Source organism: Mesoplodon bidens (genome assembly GCF_964165515.1).
Source record: "Mesoplodon bidens genome assembly, chromosome: 6".
Taxonomy (NCBI): Eukaryota; Metazoa; Chordata; class Mammalia; order Artiodactyla; family Ziphiidae; genus Mesoplodon; species Mesoplodon bidens.
This window is the reverse complement of record NC_138162.1, coordinates 23,628,573-23,649,978: the sequence shown is the minus strand read 5'-3', so window position 1 is coordinate 23,649,978 and position 21,406 is coordinate 23,628,573. Positions and strand designations below refer to the sequence as shown.

General features: G+C 53.4%; 1 protein-coding gene across 1 annotated transcript in view; it reads left to right on the top strand.

The window, feature by feature from the left end:
* SHB (SH2 domain containing adaptor protein B) overlaps positions 1-21,406 on the top strand; it is a 132,662-nt gene that overhangs the window by 93,434 nt on the left and 17,822 nt on the right. Inside the window, exons 4-5 of the mRNA XM_081236307.1 lie at positions 9,066-9,237; positions 15,287-15,406. Coding sequence (XP_081092433.1) covers positions 9,066-9,237; positions 15,287-15,406 — 292 coding nt within the window. The remainder of the gene's footprint in view (positions 1-9,065; positions 9,238-15,286; positions 15,407-21,406) is intronic.

Below are 21,406 nucleotides of genomic sequence, written 5' to 3'. Positions count from 1 at the left end.
AGGAAATACTCCATCTCGATTCCAGCAATAGTTCTCACCATGAACCACCCGGTTCTTCCATCCTTTATTCAGTCCCTCCCGAGGATTGGGCCACTGGTCCCCAGGTGTGCGAGGGTCTCTACTGCCTTTCTTCCCACAGCTCTCCCTCCCCATTCTGGCTGTGACATGTTTGTTGATTGGTTGGTTTGCCCAGAGCGTGCAGCAGAATTACCTGGAAGAAGTATCAAACATTACAGGGTCCCACCCCTAGAGTTCCTGATTCAGTAGGTTCCAGGGATGAGGCATGAGAATTTGCATTTCCAACAGGGTCCCCCGTGTTGCTGATGCTGCCGATCTGGGGACCCCACTTTGAGAACCTAAAGTATACTCAGTACATACTATGTTTTAGGTGCTGGGGTCAGGGAGGAGTTAGGGAGAGGGTGTCACAGCTCTGCTCAGGTGGTGTCCATGCCACCTCCTCCAGGAAGCCTCCCCTGACATGACCAGTCCCTTCCCCACCCTCATCCCAGGTTGGGCTGGGTCCCCTCTGTGCTCCTACCACATCCCATATGGGTGTGCATTGGTTTATTCTGGAACCGCCAGATACATACTTGTTACTGTCAGCATGGGGGGTGCTAATGCTGTGTTGGTCACCCCTTAGGCAGGCACCCTCTTGAGTTTTGACATTTTCCCAGCTCATCAAGTGAGGCTCAAAGGGCAGAGAAAGGGGAAAGTAAGGTCTCAGGTATGTCTGTTTCCTAAACAACTGTGAGTCATCTCTGAGCCAGTTCAGTTGGCTAATTTAAAATAATCCTATGAAGGTGAGGGGATGACAGATGAGGGGCAGGCAATTAACAGCTAGTGAGCACCAGTTAGGAGGCTGGCATGGGTTAACCCTATGACGTTCTGCAAGGTGGGTGTGGTTTCATTGTCATCACACAGATGACACTACTCAGGATCAGAGAGGGTGAGCAGCTTGCCCACAGTCACACAGCTAATGAACTCGGCTCAGGCTCTCTCTCCACTGCTGTGTTGACACCGAGAGTGCATAAAGGGCAGGTCTGAACATTCTCTTTAGCTGTGCTGGGCCGAGGTGGCTTGGGCTGTTCTGGAGGCAGAAGCAGTTGCTCCCACTTTGTGCTGAGCTCGTGACTTGTCACTGTTACCGTGAAACGCAAATGCTCTGAAGGTGGTAGTGCTGACATTGAGTCCATCAGACCTGGCTCCAGGCTCACTGTTCCCACGAAGCCCATGACTCATCCTTGTGTACTCAGAATAAACAGGCTCGGACTCTGCAGAAGTTTCCACGGGGAATCTTAGACCTGCCACCATCACCTGGCACACCCAGCACATGCCACCTTCTCCTTACCATTGGCCCCACTGGGGCTCCTGCAGTGCTTCCTGCCCCCTGCTCAGGTTCCCAGAATGCCTTGGGCCTGGGAGGAAATTAACAATTGTGCTTGTACTCGGAGCTTTTTGCTATGTAATGAGTAACAGTTGTAATTAATGTTTAACACGTGTGAACAGCAGGTCTGCAGAGAGAAGGGGGCTTTAAACAGAGAACTGGGATCACTCGCTTCCTTTGGCTGAGGGACAGGTTTTTCCAGTTATTTTTTCTGCTTGACACATGAATGAATTCATTTAGTAACCTAGAAAAAGAAAAAGAAAAACACTGGTGTTTCATAGCTTTGGTTTGCCTGCTAATTAGATTGATAGGAATGTTTTTTCTTCAAGTGCGTTTGTCTCCTGTGTGGAAGAAACCCAAAGGTTTAGTAGAATATCTTTGCTCTTCTGCGTGGCAGGTCAGAGATCTTTGTGTGGATAGAGATTTTTAAGCTCTGTGAGGTCAGAGACTCTGCCGGCCTTGTTCACACCTGGGTCCCCACGTAGATCATTGCTTGGCACATAACGAACACACAGATATTTGTTAAATTATTGAATAAATCAGGTCTCAGGAAAACCAACCCCAAGTTCTCTTCAGGACACAGAATACGTAGGTATCATGCAGCCTGCTCACACAGAGATGATACGTTTTCACATCATTCTTTCGTGCTGTATACCTGTCTTCTCTCCAGATGAGGGTGAGGGACCTGCATGAAGAGGGGCGTTTGTGAGAGTGGCTGTTGTCTGCTGTGGTTGCAGCCCCTGGTGTGAACTCAAGGCCGAGAGTGTGTCCCTGGGTGTTTGAGGATTGACCCGTGCGTCCGGGTGCCATGTTGTGAGTGAGGAGACTGGTGTGCCAGTAGGTGGCAAGCAACCCCTTGAGAGCCATGCACCTGCTTGTCCCCTCCTGTCATTCCTCCCTCCCCCCCGCCACCATCTGTGGAGGGGCAGCAGCAGAAACATATAAGCAGCTAGGCTGGGGCTTTGGGACTCCTGGAAGGGGAGACTCATTTCCACAGATGCCCAGCCTGCTCCCTGCAGGTCCTCTGAGGCTTGTGGATGGGGGAAGTCCCTTTCCCAGGCCCTGGGATTGATTCTAAGTGTCTGTAGGTGTCTGCAGGTTAAAGTGTCAGGAGATACACTACATCAGACCTGAGGGGGCATTCTCCATCTGACACTGAGGCCAGCTCAGAACTAGGAGAGCTGGAGGGTCTGGATTTAAAGCCCTGTGCTGCCCCTTGCTAGCAGGATGACCTGGGGCAAATTGCCTGTTTCCTCATCTGTAAAACCAGGTGGTAATTGGTGCCAGGAGTCAGGGGCACAGTCAGTGCTCAGTGGAGGCTGGCTTTTGGTATCATTATCGTTACTATTGTTGTTTTTGAGAACCTGTTGCACTGTAGACAGGATTTGGGCTGAACTTGTTAGAGGCCCCTGGGATTCAGCAGACGTGGGTTCAAGTCCAGGTTCAAATCTAGCTGTTGACATGGGGCAAGTCAGTCCCTTTTGCAGCTCTTGTTCCTCATTTATAAAATGAGTTATGATGGTGGAGGTGGCTTGCTTCAGCAGCTGTCAAGTCCTCTGTGTTTGGGTCATTTCATCATTTTCATCAGGATTTGTCCCTACTTTTCCTGCAGCCAAGCAGCAGCCCTTGGGGCAGGGTCTTTGTACCAGGCAGCGGTGTCCATGCTTCCTTTTTGGGGTGCAGAATAGGAGGACGAAGGCACGCCCCCTCATGCCAGGCCCTCCTTCCCCAGTCCAGGCTTGGGTGTACATGCATGGACAGCATTCCTGGAAACCAGATGGGATTCCTGGAGCCCAAGCGGGTTTCCCCATGCCCTACTTCTCGGGGAGTCACCACTGCCCCCTCTCGTAACGAGAACCTCTGTTCTCAGGCACTGCCCACGAGACGTGGCAGCTTGGTGCCCTGGGGCCTGCGTGTGTCTGCAAGGAGAACACAGAGGCCTGTCATAGGTGATCCTGGAAAAGCAAACCAAAACATTTGCTAGGCTGCCCATCGCCTTACAACCTACCTGGAGGCACAGCCTTCAGTAACCGGGCAGAGGGGAGAGTGAGGCCTGCTCTTGAACTGCAGGGGAGAAGGGGGCTTCACCTCTCTGGGCCTTAGTTTCTCCAGCTGTAAAATGGGAATTCTAATACTTGTCTTACTATGAGGAGCAGGCGAGATGAGGCAGAACATATGTTTAGAAAGTTGAAGCAACAGAGGACCGTTGTCATAGGAACAGAGTTTTAGTCAAGTGCAAGTGTTTGCTCATCGTCGTGAAAGCTTGTGGTATTTCCATAGACTCTGGGTCATGGGGGCCCCCCACCTTCCCAAACCAATGCGCAGTCTCCCTCCTTGCCCCCTCTTGGGGGCTTATGACTGCCTGGGCTGCAGCCCCTTCCGTGCCTCTGCACCCCTGCCCTCCCCACTCCCCGCCTGTCCCCCCACTACAAACCCACCCGGCCATCAGTGGTGTGGAGGAATCAGTGCCTGGGACTGTGTGGAAGGGATGCCTTGGGCACCTTCATTCTGTTCTCTGTGCCCTTGTGTTTTCAGAGGCATAGGACATCCATGAGCAAACACCAGGCCTGGAACACTGTGCAGGCCCCTCCTGTCAGCCCCGTATTCACTCCCACCTCGTCCACACGGGGCCTAAAGAAGCCTCTTTAGCACCTGAGAGCTCCGTGCACAGGGTTTTGTTTTCAGTTCTCTAATCCTTGTTGCCTTATGCTTAAAGGACTCTGTCCTGTCCTGGAGAACTGGGAGGGCCGGAGGCTCCAGACCAGCCAGAAAGAAGCAGCCACTGAACATGGAGCACATCGTAGGCCTCACCTGGGACCCAAGACCCTGGGCCCTCTTTGCTCCCTTCCAGTTCCCTGTGAATGATCCCTGTCCTTAGGGGCCACCATCCACACTCGTGGTCCGCCCAGAGGGCTGGGGGATGTTTGGCAGACTGTCGACTCTTCTCCCCCTGCCCGTCCCCAGAGAAAGGCACTTCTAGAGGCTTTCCAGGGTTTCCAGGAGGCTGCCCAGTGTTTCCATCCCAAAGCAGAGGGACAGCGACTGGGGTCTGGGGCTTGCCGCCTGGGGTGACAGCCTGCTTCTATCTGCTGGGGCAGGCTATTCGCCCGCACCAGGCCCCGTTCATAAAAATGTAGGTGAAGTTGCACCAACCGCCTCGGTTCGTTGTGAGGGTCAGAAGAGAATGTCACGTCGGGTCCTCACGTATACTTGCCCATGCACAGGAAGCACTCAGTAAAGGTCAAGCCATTTTTCAAAACTATTTTAAAATAATTTGTGGGGGGGATTCCAGCTCCTAAGTTTCCTTTCTTGATTGATGAATGAGGTTTTTTGGTCCTGCTGACCATAAATCTGGATGGAGATTCATACACTCAACAGATTCTATGCATCTACTATATATCAGGCGCTGTTCTAGGCATTGGGAATTCACCTTTGAAAAAAACCAGAATATGTCCTGTCCTCTTGGAGCTTCCAACTTAGGAATTCCAGCACAGGTTGGAGAAGAAGACGGTTTCTGATACAAGGTACTTTATCTTCTTGAGTACATGAAAAGGAGCTGCTCTGAGCATGGATGTGACCATGGGGAGAAGGGACCACCACGTACAGGGGGCCTGCCTGGACTTTGGTGCATCATCTGTTACTAACCACCTCCACAATCCTTTATGGTATAGGTATTGTCAGCCCTGTTTTACAAAAGAGGCGGCTAAGGCTCAGAGAGGTTTAGAGTCTTGCCCAAAGTCACACAATAGTGGCAGAGGCAAAGTTCAAACCCGGATCTTCCTAACTCCAGAGTCCACGTCCTTTCCATGATGCTGAGCCACTGCAGTTCCTCTGTTCTCTGGCCTTGTTGCAACCCATGGGCTGTGTGTCAGGCATGGGGAAGTTCAGGAGAGGCTGAGGCACGAGACCTCATCTCCATCCGGTTCTGAGAAGACACCTACATAACGCACTGTAATACAGACTGGCGCGGGGTCAGACAGTGGCACAGACAGGGGAGGCGGGGTTCAGAAGAGGAGAAAGGAATTCCACCTGGGGATGTGTCTAGGACAAAACTTCCCCCCAGGAGGTAGCATTAAAGCTGAACCGAAGAATGCTAGGACTTTTGCACCAGAGATAGTGAAGAAAGGGATTCTATTGGACAGGCACAGCATAGCAAAGTCCTAGAGGCAGGAAGGCAGATGATGGATTTGGGACCAGCCATTCTTTGTGACTGGAGCCTAGGGGTGGGTGTGGAACCTGGAGGGGTTTTTTTTAGGGGAAGATGCATCCAGAAGGTCAGGTTGTCACCAAGTCACAGAGGACCTCAAGCACCAGAGTGAATTCTCCGTCCCAGGGAAGTAGGAGCCAGCAAGAGTTTCTGAGCCCAGAGAGCTGTGCTTTGGAGGCCCTTTGGCATTTTGGAACCTGATCTCTCTGGCCAGCCCTGAATGATAAACAGGAAGGAGCCGGATCCTGAAGGAACACATTTACTTCATCTAAGCAAACATTCACTAAACACCATCTCTATGCCCAGCACTACAGTCAGTTTAGGGACAGACAAGAAATTGGAGAGGAAAAAGAGGCCTAAAATAAATCCCAGGCGCTGCCCCCACAGAACACCCGGGCTGACTGGGGAAGAGTGGCTGGGGGCCCACCGAGCTACAAGAGAAGGGCCAAGTGCCGTGAGCTGCCCAGGAGGAAGGTAGTTCTCAGCAGGTGGGATCAGGGGAGGCTTTGTGGAAGGGGAACTTTTGTGCCAGACCGTCGAAGCTTCTAGACTTCATACAGGTGGTGGTCGTTTCAAAGACTAAATGAGTGAGGCACAGCTCCTGCCCGGCCAGCCCCACTCCTGAGCTCTGAGACCCTGGAGGAGTTCTTCCTCCCCTCCTCCGGGCCCCACTCCCTTGCCCACAGGGTGGCAGGGTTGTCGTGAGGGTTAGAGCTCTCATGGGTGCCTGGAAATGCCGTCTTCTGTCATTGACAATGACCCAACTTCAAGGCTGATTGGTATAAAATCTATAATACATGTAGGAAGGGGCCCACCAGCGGCAGAGGCTAATCTGCAGGGAGGAAGGGCCTCCCGGAAGATCTGAGCTGGGTCTTAAAGAATGAGACGTGTCATTAGACCAGAGCTTTTGGAAGGACATTTGGGACATCATGAAGGGCCACCTCACCCTCTCGGGAGACAGGCTGCTACAGCTGTCAACCAGGCCACTTCTCCCACTCTGCCACCAGGGTACTGGTCCCCATCATCACACCAAAGGCAAAAGGGCTCCAGAGGCCTGGCCCTGCCCGTCTGAGTCTCCCCTCCCTCCCTCAGAACTCTGACTTCTGTTTGTAATTGCCTATAGGTGGAATTAATTAGATACTGTCATTCTAACAACTCACAAGGGTGGCATATTTTTTCTCTAAATCTAGATATTCTTTTGAGGGATGTGTCTTCCTTTACCTTTTGCAGAAAAATCACTAAATTAAAAGAATCGCCTTTTTTAAAATTGCAGATTAAAGAGAAGCTTAATTAGAAGAAATGAAAGCAGTTGTGTTTGGAGCTTTTGTTCTTTTTTTTTTCTTGTGCTGCTGAATCACTTGGAGTTTGTATATTTTTACTTTAGGTGGAATGATTTGCCTAATTAAGCCTGTCGTTCATCACCACCTGTTCCCTCTAAAATGTATGGCTATATTATTAAGCTTGCAAGCGAATGTATGAATTAATTCAGTGGGGATTTACAGTGTTGACTGGGACGTTATTAGGTTTTATCCAATTTATCTGGTATGGAAACCGATATTTTTCCCCAGGACAGTGAAACAGCAGCTCATTAAGTTTCTTCATTCAGTCATTCTTTGAACATTCTTTGTTATGTTGTGGGCATGCTCTAGGGATGGGGGGTAGGGGCAAATATGGTGTAGCCCCTGCCCTTGAGGGGCTCATGAGGAGCCAAACAAGGAAACTGGCAATTAGGGTACCATAGGCTGAGATCAAGGGGAGTCTGGGAAGGAGGTGAGGCCAGGGAAGGCTTCCTGGAAGAGGTGACCCCTGAAGAGCAAGTGGAGTCAGTCAGGTGGACAGTGGAGAGGGGAGGGTGTCCCCTGAACTGTGCCTGGCACATGTGAATGAGAGTCTAGGGTGGACAGCCTGCTGGACCCCACTGCAGTCATGAGAGTGACCACATACACATGGGTCCAACCTGTTTAGGGCCTTCCATTGGCAGGAACTTCCTCGCCCCTTCCCTGTGTTTTCTGTAGTGATTAACAGAGAAGAGTGTCTTGGAGGGATGGAAATGTTTCGCAGTCCTGATGCATGATCTTGCTCCGTGCCTGAGACACGCAACAGGTTCATCCACAGTCCTCCGTCCCCGTGGACAGCACATCACCACTGTCAGGGCAGGGGTTTCCCAGCACCTTCTGTGAATGTGAGGTTGATTGCCGTGCGGCTGGTATTGGAGGACAGCTGGCCACATCCACGCTTGCAGGTTGGGGGGAGATCTTATACCATTGTGTGTGCATGGGCCTGCACCTTGATGTGGCCTTGGGAACATCGTTCCGCAGGCCCTGGCCCAGCTTACTAAGCGCGCTGTGTATGTTGAGCCCATAGGATGTAGCCCCTCATGTGATCTCCACAGCAGCCCAGGTAAGGTAGGGAATGGGGCCTCAGAGAGGTTGAGAAGCTTAGCCAAGGCGCACAGCCAGTCACTGGCCAGCTTAGGAGGGGGGGACTCAGGTCAGTGTGGAAGCTTCTGTGAAGTGCTTAGTACTGTGTCCACACTGAGCAGACATAAATAAATAAAATAAATAATATAAATCATAATAAAAGAAAATATTTATAATAGCATTGACTGAGCACAGACTAACTGCACGCCAGGCGCTCTGCTAAGATGGCTGTACATCACCTGGCAGAATCCTCACAGCAACCCCATGAGGTGGGTACGGTCATTATCCTCATTTTTCAGGTGAGGAAATTGAAGCCCAGAGAGATAACTTGCAAGGTGGACTAGCCAGTCTCCAGGGACACTTCTGGCCACTCCAGTTTTAGCTCAGTATTTTCTGCTTTTTGTGGGGTGTCTCCAGGGTCCTGCCCTCAAGAGGCATCCTCCCCAGCCCGTGGGGTGAACAACACTCGCACAGGTCCAGGACGGGAGGAAGGCACACTGGAGGACCCATTCCGCTGTACCAGGCACTGCTCCAGGCTCCCCTGGGTGCTGGGTCCAGGACAAGGAGCAGACTTGGGTGATGCAACATGACCCTCGATTAGAACTCTCTAGGGTTGTCCTAGGAGAAAGGGGGCAGATGTGGCCTGTGCCGCCCCAGGTGGGATGGGAGAATGGGAGGAGGAGAGGAGCCACTTTGCGACAGGTTTTGGGCAGAAAATGAGGAACTGTCTAGGGGACTGTGCCCCCTCTGGGAGTGCCGTGTCACCTTTGATGGAGGTTGCAGGAGGGTTCCTTTGGGGATAAGGCTGAGCTCAGTGGCCTCTGGGGATTCAACCAGCCTCTCGAATGCACCATCTGTTTTTGATGGCACGTGTTTGTCCCGTTTTAGGAAGCCCACGTCTTTTGAGCCATGTTTGTTCGTCGCCTGGAACTCTTCTGCCTGCAAGTTGTAAAGCCCCAAGGAGAACCATCAACCATGACCCCACTATGCGCCACTCCTTGAGCTGAGCTCTGGGTAACCAGGTAACCGTGCTCTTTCTCTCTCTCCCCCACAGCCCAGTTTAACGGCAGTGAGAAACGGCAGTCATCTCCCTCGCCTTCCCGGGACCGGCGGCGCCAGCTTCGAGCTCCCGGAGGGGGCTTCAAGCCCATCAAACATGGGAGCCCCGAGTTCTGTGGGATCCTGGGAGAGAGAGTGGATCCTGCTGTCCCACTGGAGAAGCAAATGTAAGTTCTTAGGGAGCAAAGCCCAGTCTCAGCAACCAGTTCATGGAGTCACTGTGGAGGCTCATAGAAGGTCAAGGCCACTGTCAAGTCTGTCTGATTGGGATTAGAGTGCGTGTCTCCTGATTTCTGGCCCTGTGCTTCCTCTCTCCACACTGTATCACCTGCCTTCCTTTGGTTGGCTAGTAGGAAGGTCTGTGAAATCGTCCACATGGTGCACCCCTCACTCTTATATGCTCCTTTCTAATTTCATCATCCAGCAAATGAGTTTTTGAAAAGCTGAATGTATACTAAATCTTGCTGCCTAATTGTATATTAGGTTTATTTTTATAGCTGTAGTGATGGTTTTGCCCCACATCTGCTTGATATTAATTGGGCAAGACCCGGACACTCTTGATTTGGGTTTTCCCCAGAGATTTCCCAGCTTTAATCGGCGTCCAAGTCCCATCCCTGCTGCCCCTTTCCCTCCCTGCTTCTCCCCAACACCGCTGGTCAGTGTTTACTGCCCGTCCCCTTGACCGTGATGATCATCTCCCTTCTCTGCTGGGGTGTCAGGTCCCTGCTCTGCTCTGAAACTTTCAGTGGCTCCCCATCACCACCAGGATAAAGTCCCATATCCCACCTGCCACTCACTCTGTGAGTTGCCCCCAGACTGCTTTTTCAGTTTCTCATCATTCCACATACCTACCCTAGAGTGAGCTTCTCCAGGAACTTAATAAAACACGTCCTGGATCCTGTGCTGGCACCATCAGGTGTATTATCCTCTTAACAAGCGAATGTGGGATAAATGGGGTTATCATCTTATTGCAAAATGAGAAAATCGGGGCTCTAAGAGATGTGGAGCCTTGGCTAGGATATCATAGAGTGCAGAGGTAGGATTCGAACTCCATGACTCATCCCCACACTCTCCCCTCACTTTCCTCTCATATACACTTCCCCCTCACCCTTAGCACATGGCCGGCACAGGGTAGGCACTCAGTAAGGCCAAGAGATTAGCTGACACCAAGCCGGTTCCTTACGAGACTTCATTGTGTGCATTATGTACTATGTTAGTCTCCGCCCAGGGGATTCTGGTCTCCCCCAGCCGGCAGTGCATCCCTCACAGGAAATGCTCCCTTGCTGAGCAGGAGGCAGAGTTTTCCGAATGATGTCATGTGCTCCTGTGCCCCTTTCTAAGCGTGTGCTACAGCCTCCTTTGTGACAGCCCTGCGCTATATCAAGCACATTGGAGGTGGGGTGCGCTGCCAGCGGGTGTTGTGTTAATCACTTCTCACAGCCACACAGATTGGGTGGCAGGTTTTGCTTATTTCTGATCAAACTGTGAGCTTTTTAATCAACAAACAAAATATGATCCAGAGATCCCTGGGAGTTGGGGGCTATTCAGCATGCATCCTGACCCAGGTCTGCCTGGGTCAGTCTCAGCAACCAGTTCATGGAGTCACTGTTAAGGCTCATAGAAGGTCAAGGTCACTGTCAAGTCTGTCCGATTAGGATTAGAGTGCGCATCTCCTGATTCCTGGACCTGTGCTTCCTCTCTCCACACTGTATCACTGCCTGGGGTCAGCGACCCAGCCTACCCTCTTCCCACCCCCAGATGGAACTTCATGGGCCCCTTGAGGGCAGTTCTGCCTTTCCTTTCCCATTCCCACCCAGCAAGGCCCTCAGCCAAGTCCAGAGTCATGACTGGCTTTTCCCACCCCACCTTGTCTCATCTCTCTGGGATTATTCTGGCCTGCTGGAGACCCTGCCTCATCACCTGAAAGATGGGCTTAAATAACATCCCACTTCCAACGGAGCCTGAGGACCCAGGTTCACTGTATCCCCCACCTGGACTGGTGTTGCCTCAGAGATTAGGGGGCCCTTTCAAGCTCCGACTTCTCTCCACCCTAGCACAGAGGGAACATGGGAACACTGAGGGGTGTGCCCCAGTCTTAGAGGGTTATTGAGGGTGGACAGTCACACATCTGCCCGAGTACCCCTACCACTTTGGTTGCTCTCCTGGGACGGTGGAAAGGCTGCTCAGGTACTCAGGGCAACTGCTTCCGGCCTTCCTCAGGCAGCCCACCTCCCCCTCCGTCCTGCGTCATTATTACCATCAGCATATAAACATGTGCCAGTCATGAACTTCTTAAAAGTAAATAAAGAAGTAATCCTGACTGGACATCCCCCTCTGGCTCTGGCCCCTGTTGGGAACATAAGCTCCATGAGGGTAGGAACTTGCCTGGGTCACCACTGCTCAGTGCCTGGAACAGTGCCTGGCACATAGTAGGTGCTCAGTGAATAGCTGGCTGTCCACTCAATGGACAATGTCCCCACAGAGGGTTTTGGGAACTTTTTCCCACGTGTCAGCATGTCCTCTCTCCCTTCCATCACCTGCCACTCTCTCACCCACCACAATCTGCTTCCCTTTTCTGCCCGGGTCACCAGGTGACCTCCTCTGACCTCTGTGGCAGCCAGCACAGTAGACAGCTCCCTCCTTCGGAGACAGTCTCTGCTCCTGGTTTCGCTCCTGCCTCCCCCGCCGGATCCTTGCCTCAACCTGACCTGAAGGTTAGACTGTCCGAGGCTCAGTTTCCAGCTACATGCTCTCCCTGGGTAGTCTCAGGATGCTGGTGGTGATTCACCAGTGCACTTCCCCAGCCCACACCTCTCCCAGAACTCCCAACTCCTACGTCCAGCTGCCTTCGTGGAATCTTCACTTGGCTGACGAATGGGCATCTTGAATTTAACATGTTGGACTCCTCATCTCCTGGACACCCTCTCCTCCCCAGCTTCCCCACCTCCACAAACGGCATCACATCTACCTAGTTGCCCAAGCCACAACCCTGGAGTCATCTCGAATCCTTTGTTTGCATTATACCAGCGTCTAGTACATTACTAAGTTCTGCCAGTTTTCCATCCAGAACACAGCCCGACTCCATCCATCTTCTTATCTCAGGTCCTCCCATCTGGACCACTGCAGAAGCCTCCTCTCTTGTCTCCTGCTTCATTTCCCCTCTGGCCGCTCTTCAGGGAAGCCTGGCTAACCTTTTGTAAGATCATGCAGAGCAAGTATCTCTTAAGCATCTCTGTTTAAAACTCTTATTGCCCTCCCTATGCTTAGAATAAAATCAGACTTCTTCCCTTGGCCCACAAGCCCTCAGGGAACTGGACCCTGCCTTCCTCTCCATCCTCACCCTGTACCACTCACCACACTCACAGTGCTGGACCATTCTTGCTGCCTTTCTGCTCCGTGAACACCCCAAGCTCATTCCTACTTCTGGACCTTTGCATTTGCTGGTTCCTCTGCAGAGAATGTGTTTTCTTTGGCTCTTTACATGATCGACTCCTTCTCACAGTGCAGATTCTCAGGTCAAATGCCATCTCCTTGGGGTCCTCCCCTGTCCATTCATTCCATAGTAGGCACCTCCCCTGCCCCAGTCACTGCCTTCTCACAAACCCAGTATTCCTACGTAGCACTTGTCACTATCTGACATTGTTTCCTGAATCTATTTGTTGATTCTCCATCTCCCTGCATCAGTCCTGTGAGATCAAGGGTGTAGTAAGTGGTGAGTAAATATTGGATGAGCTCATGGATATTGGTTGGACTGGATGGCTATGGTTGAGTCTTCTTAATCCCTATGGTTCTGGCCTGAGTGGCCAGCTCTGCAAAGTCCAGCACATCCCCAAGATGGCCTGCTGCCTGGAATCTCTTTTCAGTCCAGACAAAGCCTCGGGCACAGGGGTTGGCCCCCAGCCGTGCCCCCCAACCCCAAGGACCACCCAGGCCCATCCTGTCTCCTGGTGGCCATCCTCCTGCTGACAGTCTGGCCAGTGGCTGCCCTCTCCCCATCCTCCAGTCTAGTGTCCTTTGCCCCATCTCTCCCAAACTCCTGGTTCTCCTTTGATCCTCGACCCTGAGTCCCCTGCCTTTCTCTCCGTGTGGAGTGACTGGAGCAGCGGGGGAAGGAACCAGCAGCTTATCCTGTTTACCCACCAGGGATTACCCTTAACGAGGATCCAGAGCCCCCGGAGGCCTGTCTGCCACCACCTCAGTGCTGCTTGTCCTGTGTTCAGGGGGCAGATGTGGACAGCGCTTCCCTGGAGACCACTTCTGGGCCTTCCCTGAGGACGGCTCTGCTTCAAATAGCTGAAACTTGTTTTCCGAATAAAACAGCATTTTGTCAGCTCACTGGGGCTGTGTTACACAGGTGAAATTTCCCAGGAAAACAACCATGGCACAACTGTTAGCTCTTATTTCTAAAGTTAGCTCCATCCTCTTCTCTCAAACAGTCATGTATCCTTTCTTAAGCATATCCTGAGCCTTCACGTCTCCGGGAGTGTGAGCGGTCACCTCCTGGGCGATCAGTGACCCGGTCACATGCTCATTGGATGGGGATACTCACATCATACTCTCCAGTCCTTGCTTTCCTAGAGCTGGTTGGGTTTTTTTTAGGTTATAATTATGTCATCCCCACTGCTGTTAACTGTTCAGAACACTGCCTTATAAATGGCAGAAAGTGCAGAGAAAGGCAGTGCGACGCTTTTCTCCAAGCAGAATGTCTGTACCAGAACTCTCACGGGTACTGTTCACAGGGCACTCCTGGGCAGGTCCTGGAGGCAGCCTCCCCCATACACCTGGGAGCTTAAAATGCAGTCTGCGCGGCAAGCAGCAGCCTAACATAATGATAGTTGGGGAAGTGACCCTTGGCCGTCAACAAGTTCACTCTCTTTCAGCTGATGCTCGTAGCTGCCATTTGTGGAAACTCACCCCATTGCAGGCTGTGCACCAGCCCTTTAATGCATCATCCCATTTAATCCTCACAACCCCAAAACAGGGGTGGAGCGATCCTAACTTGATAGGGAACCGAGGTGTACCCAGGTTCAGCCACTTGCCCCAGACTGCCCGGCTGGCCAGTGGCAGAGCTGCATCTGTGACTCAGCGGCCAAAGGGTGATCCACCCTTGACCATCCAGCACCTCTGGTTCTCCTCCTGACCCCACCTCTGGCCACCTTCCCACTGATCCAGCCCCTCAGAGACTGTAACGTACACAGAGACCCGTTCTGAGTAGACCCACTGATCGGCATCTTAGCATCCTCACTCTGCCCCTGAAATTTTACCTTCAGCTTTTTCAGTCTTGAAAACCAACGTTCCCCTTTTGTTCTGCAGTCAAGCATCTGCCACTGCACCCCTCCCTTCTGATTTTGCCACTCACCACATGCTGTCCGGAAGCAGTGACACTGGGATTTCCACGTGCCCAGTCGATGCCAGATGCACTTGGCAGGAGCACTGGTGTGACCCCCCCCCCCACCCCAACTGCCTGCTCTCCTGAGTGATGAGCACCGCCCACTAGTCCCACAGTTGTCACAGAGCCAGCACGTGTCCCTCCTGTCAGCACCCTCTGACGGCTTCTGTGTCACTCAGATGGAGAAAGCCAGAGTCCCTGCACTGCCTTGAGCGCAAGGCCCCCGACCTGGCCCTGCTGCGTGGCCTCTTCGGCCTCAGCACCCACCCCACCGCCTTGCCTCACTCCAGCCACGCTGGCCTCCTTGCTGTTTCCAAAACGTGACAGGCACTCCTGCCTTTGCTGCCCTTCCTTCTGCCAGATAGGTTCTTTTCCAGCTGCTGCCCTGCGTGGCTTCCTCCCTCACCTCCTTCAGGTTCACGGTGAAATGTCACTCTCTGCAGAAGGCTTCCCTGGCAGCTGCTTAAAATAGCAGTCCCTCCCGCCAGCTCCAAGCCAGGCAACCCTGCTTCGTTTCCTCCATAGCCTCCACACTAGACCGTAAGCTTCATGGCGAGGAGATCGCAGGTCTGCTCACTGTTCTCTCCCCAGGACGTGCATGCAGCAGGCATTCGGTCGATGTCTAGTGAATGACTGAACGCACGAATACACACATGTGCACAGGCGTATGCACACACACAAACGCACGTGCACTGCCTCATGACAAGGAGGCCCGGGACGCCGACAGCTGCCCTCGAAGAGGCTGAGCCTCCTCGGGGAGCGGATTTCAGGGTATCAGCTGTGGGGGTCTGTCCCTGCTGGGTTCTGATCCCGTCTCTTCTCCGCAGATGGTATCACGGAGCCATCAGCAGAGGAGATGCGGAGAACCTGCTGCGACTCTGCAAGGAGTGTAGCTACCTTGTCCGGAACAGCCAGACCAGCAGGCACGACTACTCCCTCTCCCTGAAGTGAGTACACCTTGGCCACCTCCTGGGCCCTCGGCAGCCTCCAGCGATATGTGGCCTGGCCCCAGTGTCTGGGGCAGAAAGACCTGCCAGTGTCCCCCAAGGAAACTTACCAGCATGAGTTATTTCAAGCCTCGCTTTTCCAATTTGATCTTATTCTGGGATACAGAGGAATTTTTATGTCCTCTGTTTCTGCCCACCACAAAGAGGGGGGCATTTTCCTAGAATTTATGTTAAATATCCAAGAATAGCTTTCACATGTATGGTGAGCCAGGGACTATAGAAGTGCTTAGCATGCCTCATCCCTCTCTCAACCCTCACACAGCACTTTGATGAGAAACATATTGTCCCCATTTTGCAGATGAGGAAACTAAGGCTCAGAGAGGGGCCATGGCTGGCCCAAGGGGCAGGGCCAGCACTCAAGGCCGGGTGTTTGACTCCCCACTGTTCCTGCTGCCACCGTGAGAACCACCCTTTCCTTATGTTCTAGGTTGCTGTTTGGGAAAGTTTCACTTTTAGGTGTCGCACAAAGGTTGTGAGGAACACTGGGAAGAGCCAGGAAGAATCTTGCTGGCGTTATCTCTTGTCAGGTCTTTCTGGATACGAGGCCATTGCTTTCAGGATAGGTGGCCCTGCCATAAGAAAAGGGATTTTTGATTGAGGGCTTCATCATTTAGTGCTGTTACTGGATGGAACCCAACGGATTGTCTGAAACCCATTTTACAGACAGGAAAACCGAGGCCTGGAGAGAGGAGGGATTTAAAGAATTAGTGACAGAACTGGGGTATAAACCCAGGCCCTTCAGCCAGCACAGACCACCAGGAGTGGTGCAGCCCTCTGCCTGCTCCCTTTCTGCTCTACTCGCCATTGTTTAAGGCCGTGTGATGGAGAGAGGGCCTGCTGGGATGCAGCTGTCAGGAGGGCCCTGTGCAGGCCGGGTTGTGTAGTCAGTAGGGTCAGTGCAGCCAAGGAGAGAGAGATTGGCCTGTGTTCTCTGCTCAGGACTGACCCCACCTGAGAAGGGACTTCCAGAGGCACTGGAAGTCCACCTGGAGAAGGGAGGGTGTGTGAAGACGGGGGGAACCACAGATTTCTCAAGGACATCAGGTCAGAAGTGGTAGATGGGAGAGTTATGGGCAGGCAGATTCCAGGTCAGTGAGAGGCGCAGTTCTCTAACAGAGCCAATCAGGAATCAGAGCGATCCAAAGCTGCCTCAAGAAGTAACGAGTATCTCATCACTGGGGGTGTGCAACCAGGAGCTGGACAACCGCCTTGCTAGGGAGGATGTGGAGGGGATTTCTAAGCAGCTGGGAGGGCACTCAGGACAAACAGCACGTGCATGCTTCATCGTCCACCATCAGGCCTGACAGCTTAAAGAATCAGGCCAGTTATTGCAGCCCAGGAAAATTCAATACACTAAACCGTGGCTGGGCTGGAGGTGGCCAAAGCCAGAGGGTCACGGTGGGGTCAGGTGCACACCGCTGGCTGTGCTGCCTGGAGCCAGGGGGTCTTCAACTCCCCACTGCTCCATGCAGCCCCCTGCCTCCCTTACTGTTCAAGGTAACCTAGCAACCCAGGTACCCATGAATGATGCTTCCAGATCTTCACCTTCCCACCTCAAGGTGAATTGTGCCTTTCTGGACTGCAAGAGGTAGAAGAAGCAGGTGCCATCAGAGATGGGACTCCTGTGTCACCACCCTTCCCTGGTGACCCAGACAGCCTGCCCACTCCCTGGGCTTCCTCACTCTCATCACGCTGGCAATCTCTGAGTTCCTCAGTGGATCTTATTCTTCCTGGAATTCTGTCATCTGGGACCAGGCCAGAGGCGTCTTCCCGAGAGGGCTGATTGAATGCACAGAGAAAAGGGTGGGGCTCCCCATGCCAGGCCCAGTCGTTCACCATGAGGGCCAGGGCCCCATCGCACTTCTGTTTATTCACTGGGCGTGTGCTGGGCCCCTGCACTGGGCAGGCCTGGCTGGACACTGGGGCCCCTGGTGACCCCACCACAGCCCTGCCTGCAAGGATGAAACAGCCTCCCAAGTTCCCAGGGTGTTTTGGGGCTGAGGCGCCAGCATGGGAGCGCACAAGGAATCTCGAGCCAGTGGCAGGAGTGCTCGTGCCAGCAGTGCCCGCGTTGTCCATTCCTCAGTGCCCGCAGCCCATGCCCTCCGTTATACAAACAGGCCCAAATGCTAGCTCACAGATGGGTCTTCAGAAGAGTGTTTCTGTCAAAGTCCTAAGAGCATAATGCCCTTTTCGTTCCTGGTTTGCTCCCTTCCCTAGACTGTAGGACCACTCTCGGGATGGAGAGTGCCTTGATTCTCTTCTGCTCTGTAACAGGCTTATAGTCCAGGGGCCGGGCTTCCCCACTCGCTGGCCTTGTGGCCTTGGCAGCCACATCACCTTTCTGAGCCTCAGTGTCCTCATGTGTGCATGAGAGGTGACGCTGCTCTCCTTACATCGATGCTTTTCAGTGTCTCTGGCTCTCGGGAGTTCCCCTGCCCATGGGCTCAGCCACCCATTGTCCTTGGAGTGCTGTGGCAGGATCCCCTGCACCTCCCAGGCGAGGGGAGGAGGTGGAGGAGACTGAGGGCGCAGCCCAGGGGCCTGCGCTGGGATCCCAGATCAGAGCAATCTGCCGTCAGGCCCAGGTTTGTCTTCCTGGACCCGTCCTGTCAGTTCGCATTATCAGGAAGTGCAATTTGGATGACTGATCTCTGCCCATGGGTGCTGGAGGTGGAGGGTTTAGTTTTGCATGCTTGTCAGGAGCCATTAGCTCCCAAACGCCAGAGGGGTGGTCTTACCTGGTCAGCTTTCTCTTGAAGAAGGCCAGAAGTGGGGAGGAGGGCTAGGCCATCCGTGGCTGGCCAGGGCAGCCTGCTAAGTGGAGGTGGGCTTGTTTTCCAGAGCAGCCTCAGTTCCCAGTGACCAGTCAGGCTGCCGGCCAGGGAGTGACACCTGGCATTCATCACCTCAACCACAAATGGAACTGCCCTGGTATTGAATGTCCCGCCTGCTTGGGGCAAGTGCCAGCTTTGCCAGCCACCATGGAGGTCCAGGGACTCTCACATCCTGAAGCCTCCCTGGTGGGGGTAGGGTGGGGAGTGGCATTATCAGGAGTGAGGTGCAAATTTACATTGGAATTCCAGCTATGTTATCATGTGAGCCTTCGGTCATGCTATGAGGGTATTCTAGGGTGGAAGAAAGTGTTTGGGGGAGTCTGGCCCCAGAGGACAGGGCCCTCCACCCCTCCCATCCTTCCCTCAGCAGATATTTATCAGAGCCCTTGGTACCAGGCACTGGGCTGGGCAGCAGAGGGAGCAGAGGTGAGGACGTTCCGGCCCAGGCTGCAGAGCTCCCAGTCTGGGCCTTGTTGCTTGCAGGTCTTCACAGAGGCCCTTGGGGGCCGGAGCTGGCGCTGCAGTGAGAGGGTCTGGAGAAGCTGCTGCGCAGAGGTACACTTGAGCCTTAAAGAAAGGGTAGGCATTCCCCAGGCAGGGACAGTTGGTGGGCATCTCAGGTGGAGGGGACAGGCCAGGCAAAGCCCTGGAGATGCAGAAGAGCCTGGGCAGGACTCGCGCCCTGCAGAGGAGCTGAGACTCAGTTTTTAGTGACGGGGCCACTGAAGTGCACACTCTCAGGCACCCGCCCGTATGCTTAAACCCCACTTCCACCCTGCAGATCCACAGCATTTCACGATTTAGAAAGCCTACGCGTTCGCCTCGGGACAGACCCATGGGGTGGCCAGGGCAGAGATCACCATCCTCGTTCTCACCTTAGGGTAGAGGAAGCTGACCGACCAGCTGAGACTGGAGTGGAAGCAGAGAACTCCCAGCCCAGTGTCTCCCCACCCCCTCCCAAGCACTCCTTACACCAGCCAGAAGGTCATCGGAAGCAACCGTAGAGGCCTGCGTGGTCCAGTCCCTTTGCTTCATGGCTGGGGAGACTGAGACCCAGAGGGGATTTGTGACTGACCAGCTCCCCAGCTGGCAGTTAACCACACTGACAAGAGAGATGGCGACTGCTTCCCACTGTGGGGAGCAGGCAGATCCCTGGACCAGCCTAAGTTGCCACCCACCTGCCCCTTCATCAAAACCCCCCCGCACCTGTGGCAATCCAAGATGGCGCCTGCCTCCCTCACCTCCTCGCATCCAAGTCCCCTCCATGGCGGACGCCCCCACCCGTGAAGCAGTCTTGCAGAGGTCCTGCCTCATTGCTTTTGAACACTGCCCTCATCCCCTCCTTCTGCAGAACTCTCCCTCTTCCCCTCTCCAGCCTGACCTGACAGGGCATCAGACCCTTGGCGCCCTCTCCGCCATCAGCACACACGTTGGCCCCAGCACCAACCATTGACCCCTGCTATACTCACTGTAGCCTCAGGGAAGTGAAAGTTTGAGCTTTTAGAAGTTGGCAAGAAAACATCACCCTCTAACACAGTTTACTGTTTGGAAAGGCAAACAGTGGGGGAAAGGGATGAAAAATCTCATTAAAAGGGTTCTTTAGGCACTTTGGACTGTGAATGACTCTTTGCAAGTTCTAGTTTCATGAGTTTTTGCAAAGGAATCTGGACAAGGTGAGGGAAACACGACTCCAAAGACCAGAGGGTTTGCCGCTGAGGGCCGGGGAGGCAGAGAGAACGCCAGGGCCTGCTCTGGGCGCCGCCCTGGGATGGGGGCAGACAGAGTGGCCCTCCTGAGGCCTCAGCAGGGATGCCCCTGCTCCTTTGACAAGGTCCCAGCCCTGTTCTCTTTAAACACTCAGAGCCCCAACTCCAGTGGGGAACATGGCCCCAGGGAGCCCTCACAAAGGGGCCTCAGCTTTCAAATCCCCAAAGGCAAACTTCACAGCATCCTTGCAAATGCATAGCCCAGATTCTGACCTCAGGAGACATTTCTGGGGTCTGACCTTTTTCCATCAGGGGACAACTCAGCCCTGATCACTCAGGAGCCTTCCTCAGCCCATAAGTTCTGCCCCTTCAGTGTCTTGTTATTTAGTGGGCTTCAGTCTCCAGGAGTTCATAGCCCAAGCGGGGAAGAAGTGGTATTTACATGGGTAACTCAGATACTCATAGAACGTGTTTAAGGCTCCCCAAGGCAGAAAGTGCTCAGGGCTGTGAAAGAGGGAAGGAACCAAAAGAGGGGGTATTTGAAGGCTGGGCAGATCTTAGACCTGTGCACAGGGTAGAGAGGGCAGCCAGGCAGAGGGAATGGCACAGAGGCAGGAAGTGCAGAGCTTGTGTAAGAACAACAGATAACATTGATGGGAGCCAAGGAAAGGGGTGGCCCTAGTCATCAGGCTGAGGAACTGGGGACTCTAACCTGTAGGGCAGGGAGCGTTCCTGAAGGTTTTGAGCAGCGTCGCAGTCATGTCCCCAGAGCTGTATTCTAGAACCATTCATGAACCAAGGTGTCAAATGGAACACTACTCTGCCTCCCTCTCCCCGACATGTCCACAGACATGCCACCCGAGCTAGCACAGTCCAAGAGGTGGGCAGCACGGGGGCATGCGTCCCAAGGGGAGATCCAGGGCAGCCCTTTTAAAGATGTAGAGGGAAAAGCATGGGCTCTGCAGCCAGTGATACCTGGGTTCGAATCCTAGCTCCATCTCTTACCTGCGTGTGGTTCTCGGCCAATGACTTTACCTCCCTGATTACCACCTAGAAAGCCACATAGGCCACTCTCATGACGTTGTTGTAATAATTAATGCAGCTCAGCAGGTATATGCCAGTCTCCACTCCTCCCAGCTTTCCCAGAGCCTTTAGAAATTGCCATGGAGGCAGCAAGGTGGACAGGGCCAGGTCAAGCGCCCTCGGGATGCGTCTGGGCTATATCTGCTTCTGGATGACATGGGCCAGTGTCTTCCCCCGTTCCCATAGAAAGAGGGTCTGGCATTTGATTCATAAATTTGCTTCCAGGTCCAAGACTGTACGGTCAGGACAAGCTGTCTTTCTGCTCAGTCCTAAGGATGGTGGGAAGGCCCCACCTCCTTCTCCAGGTGGGAAGG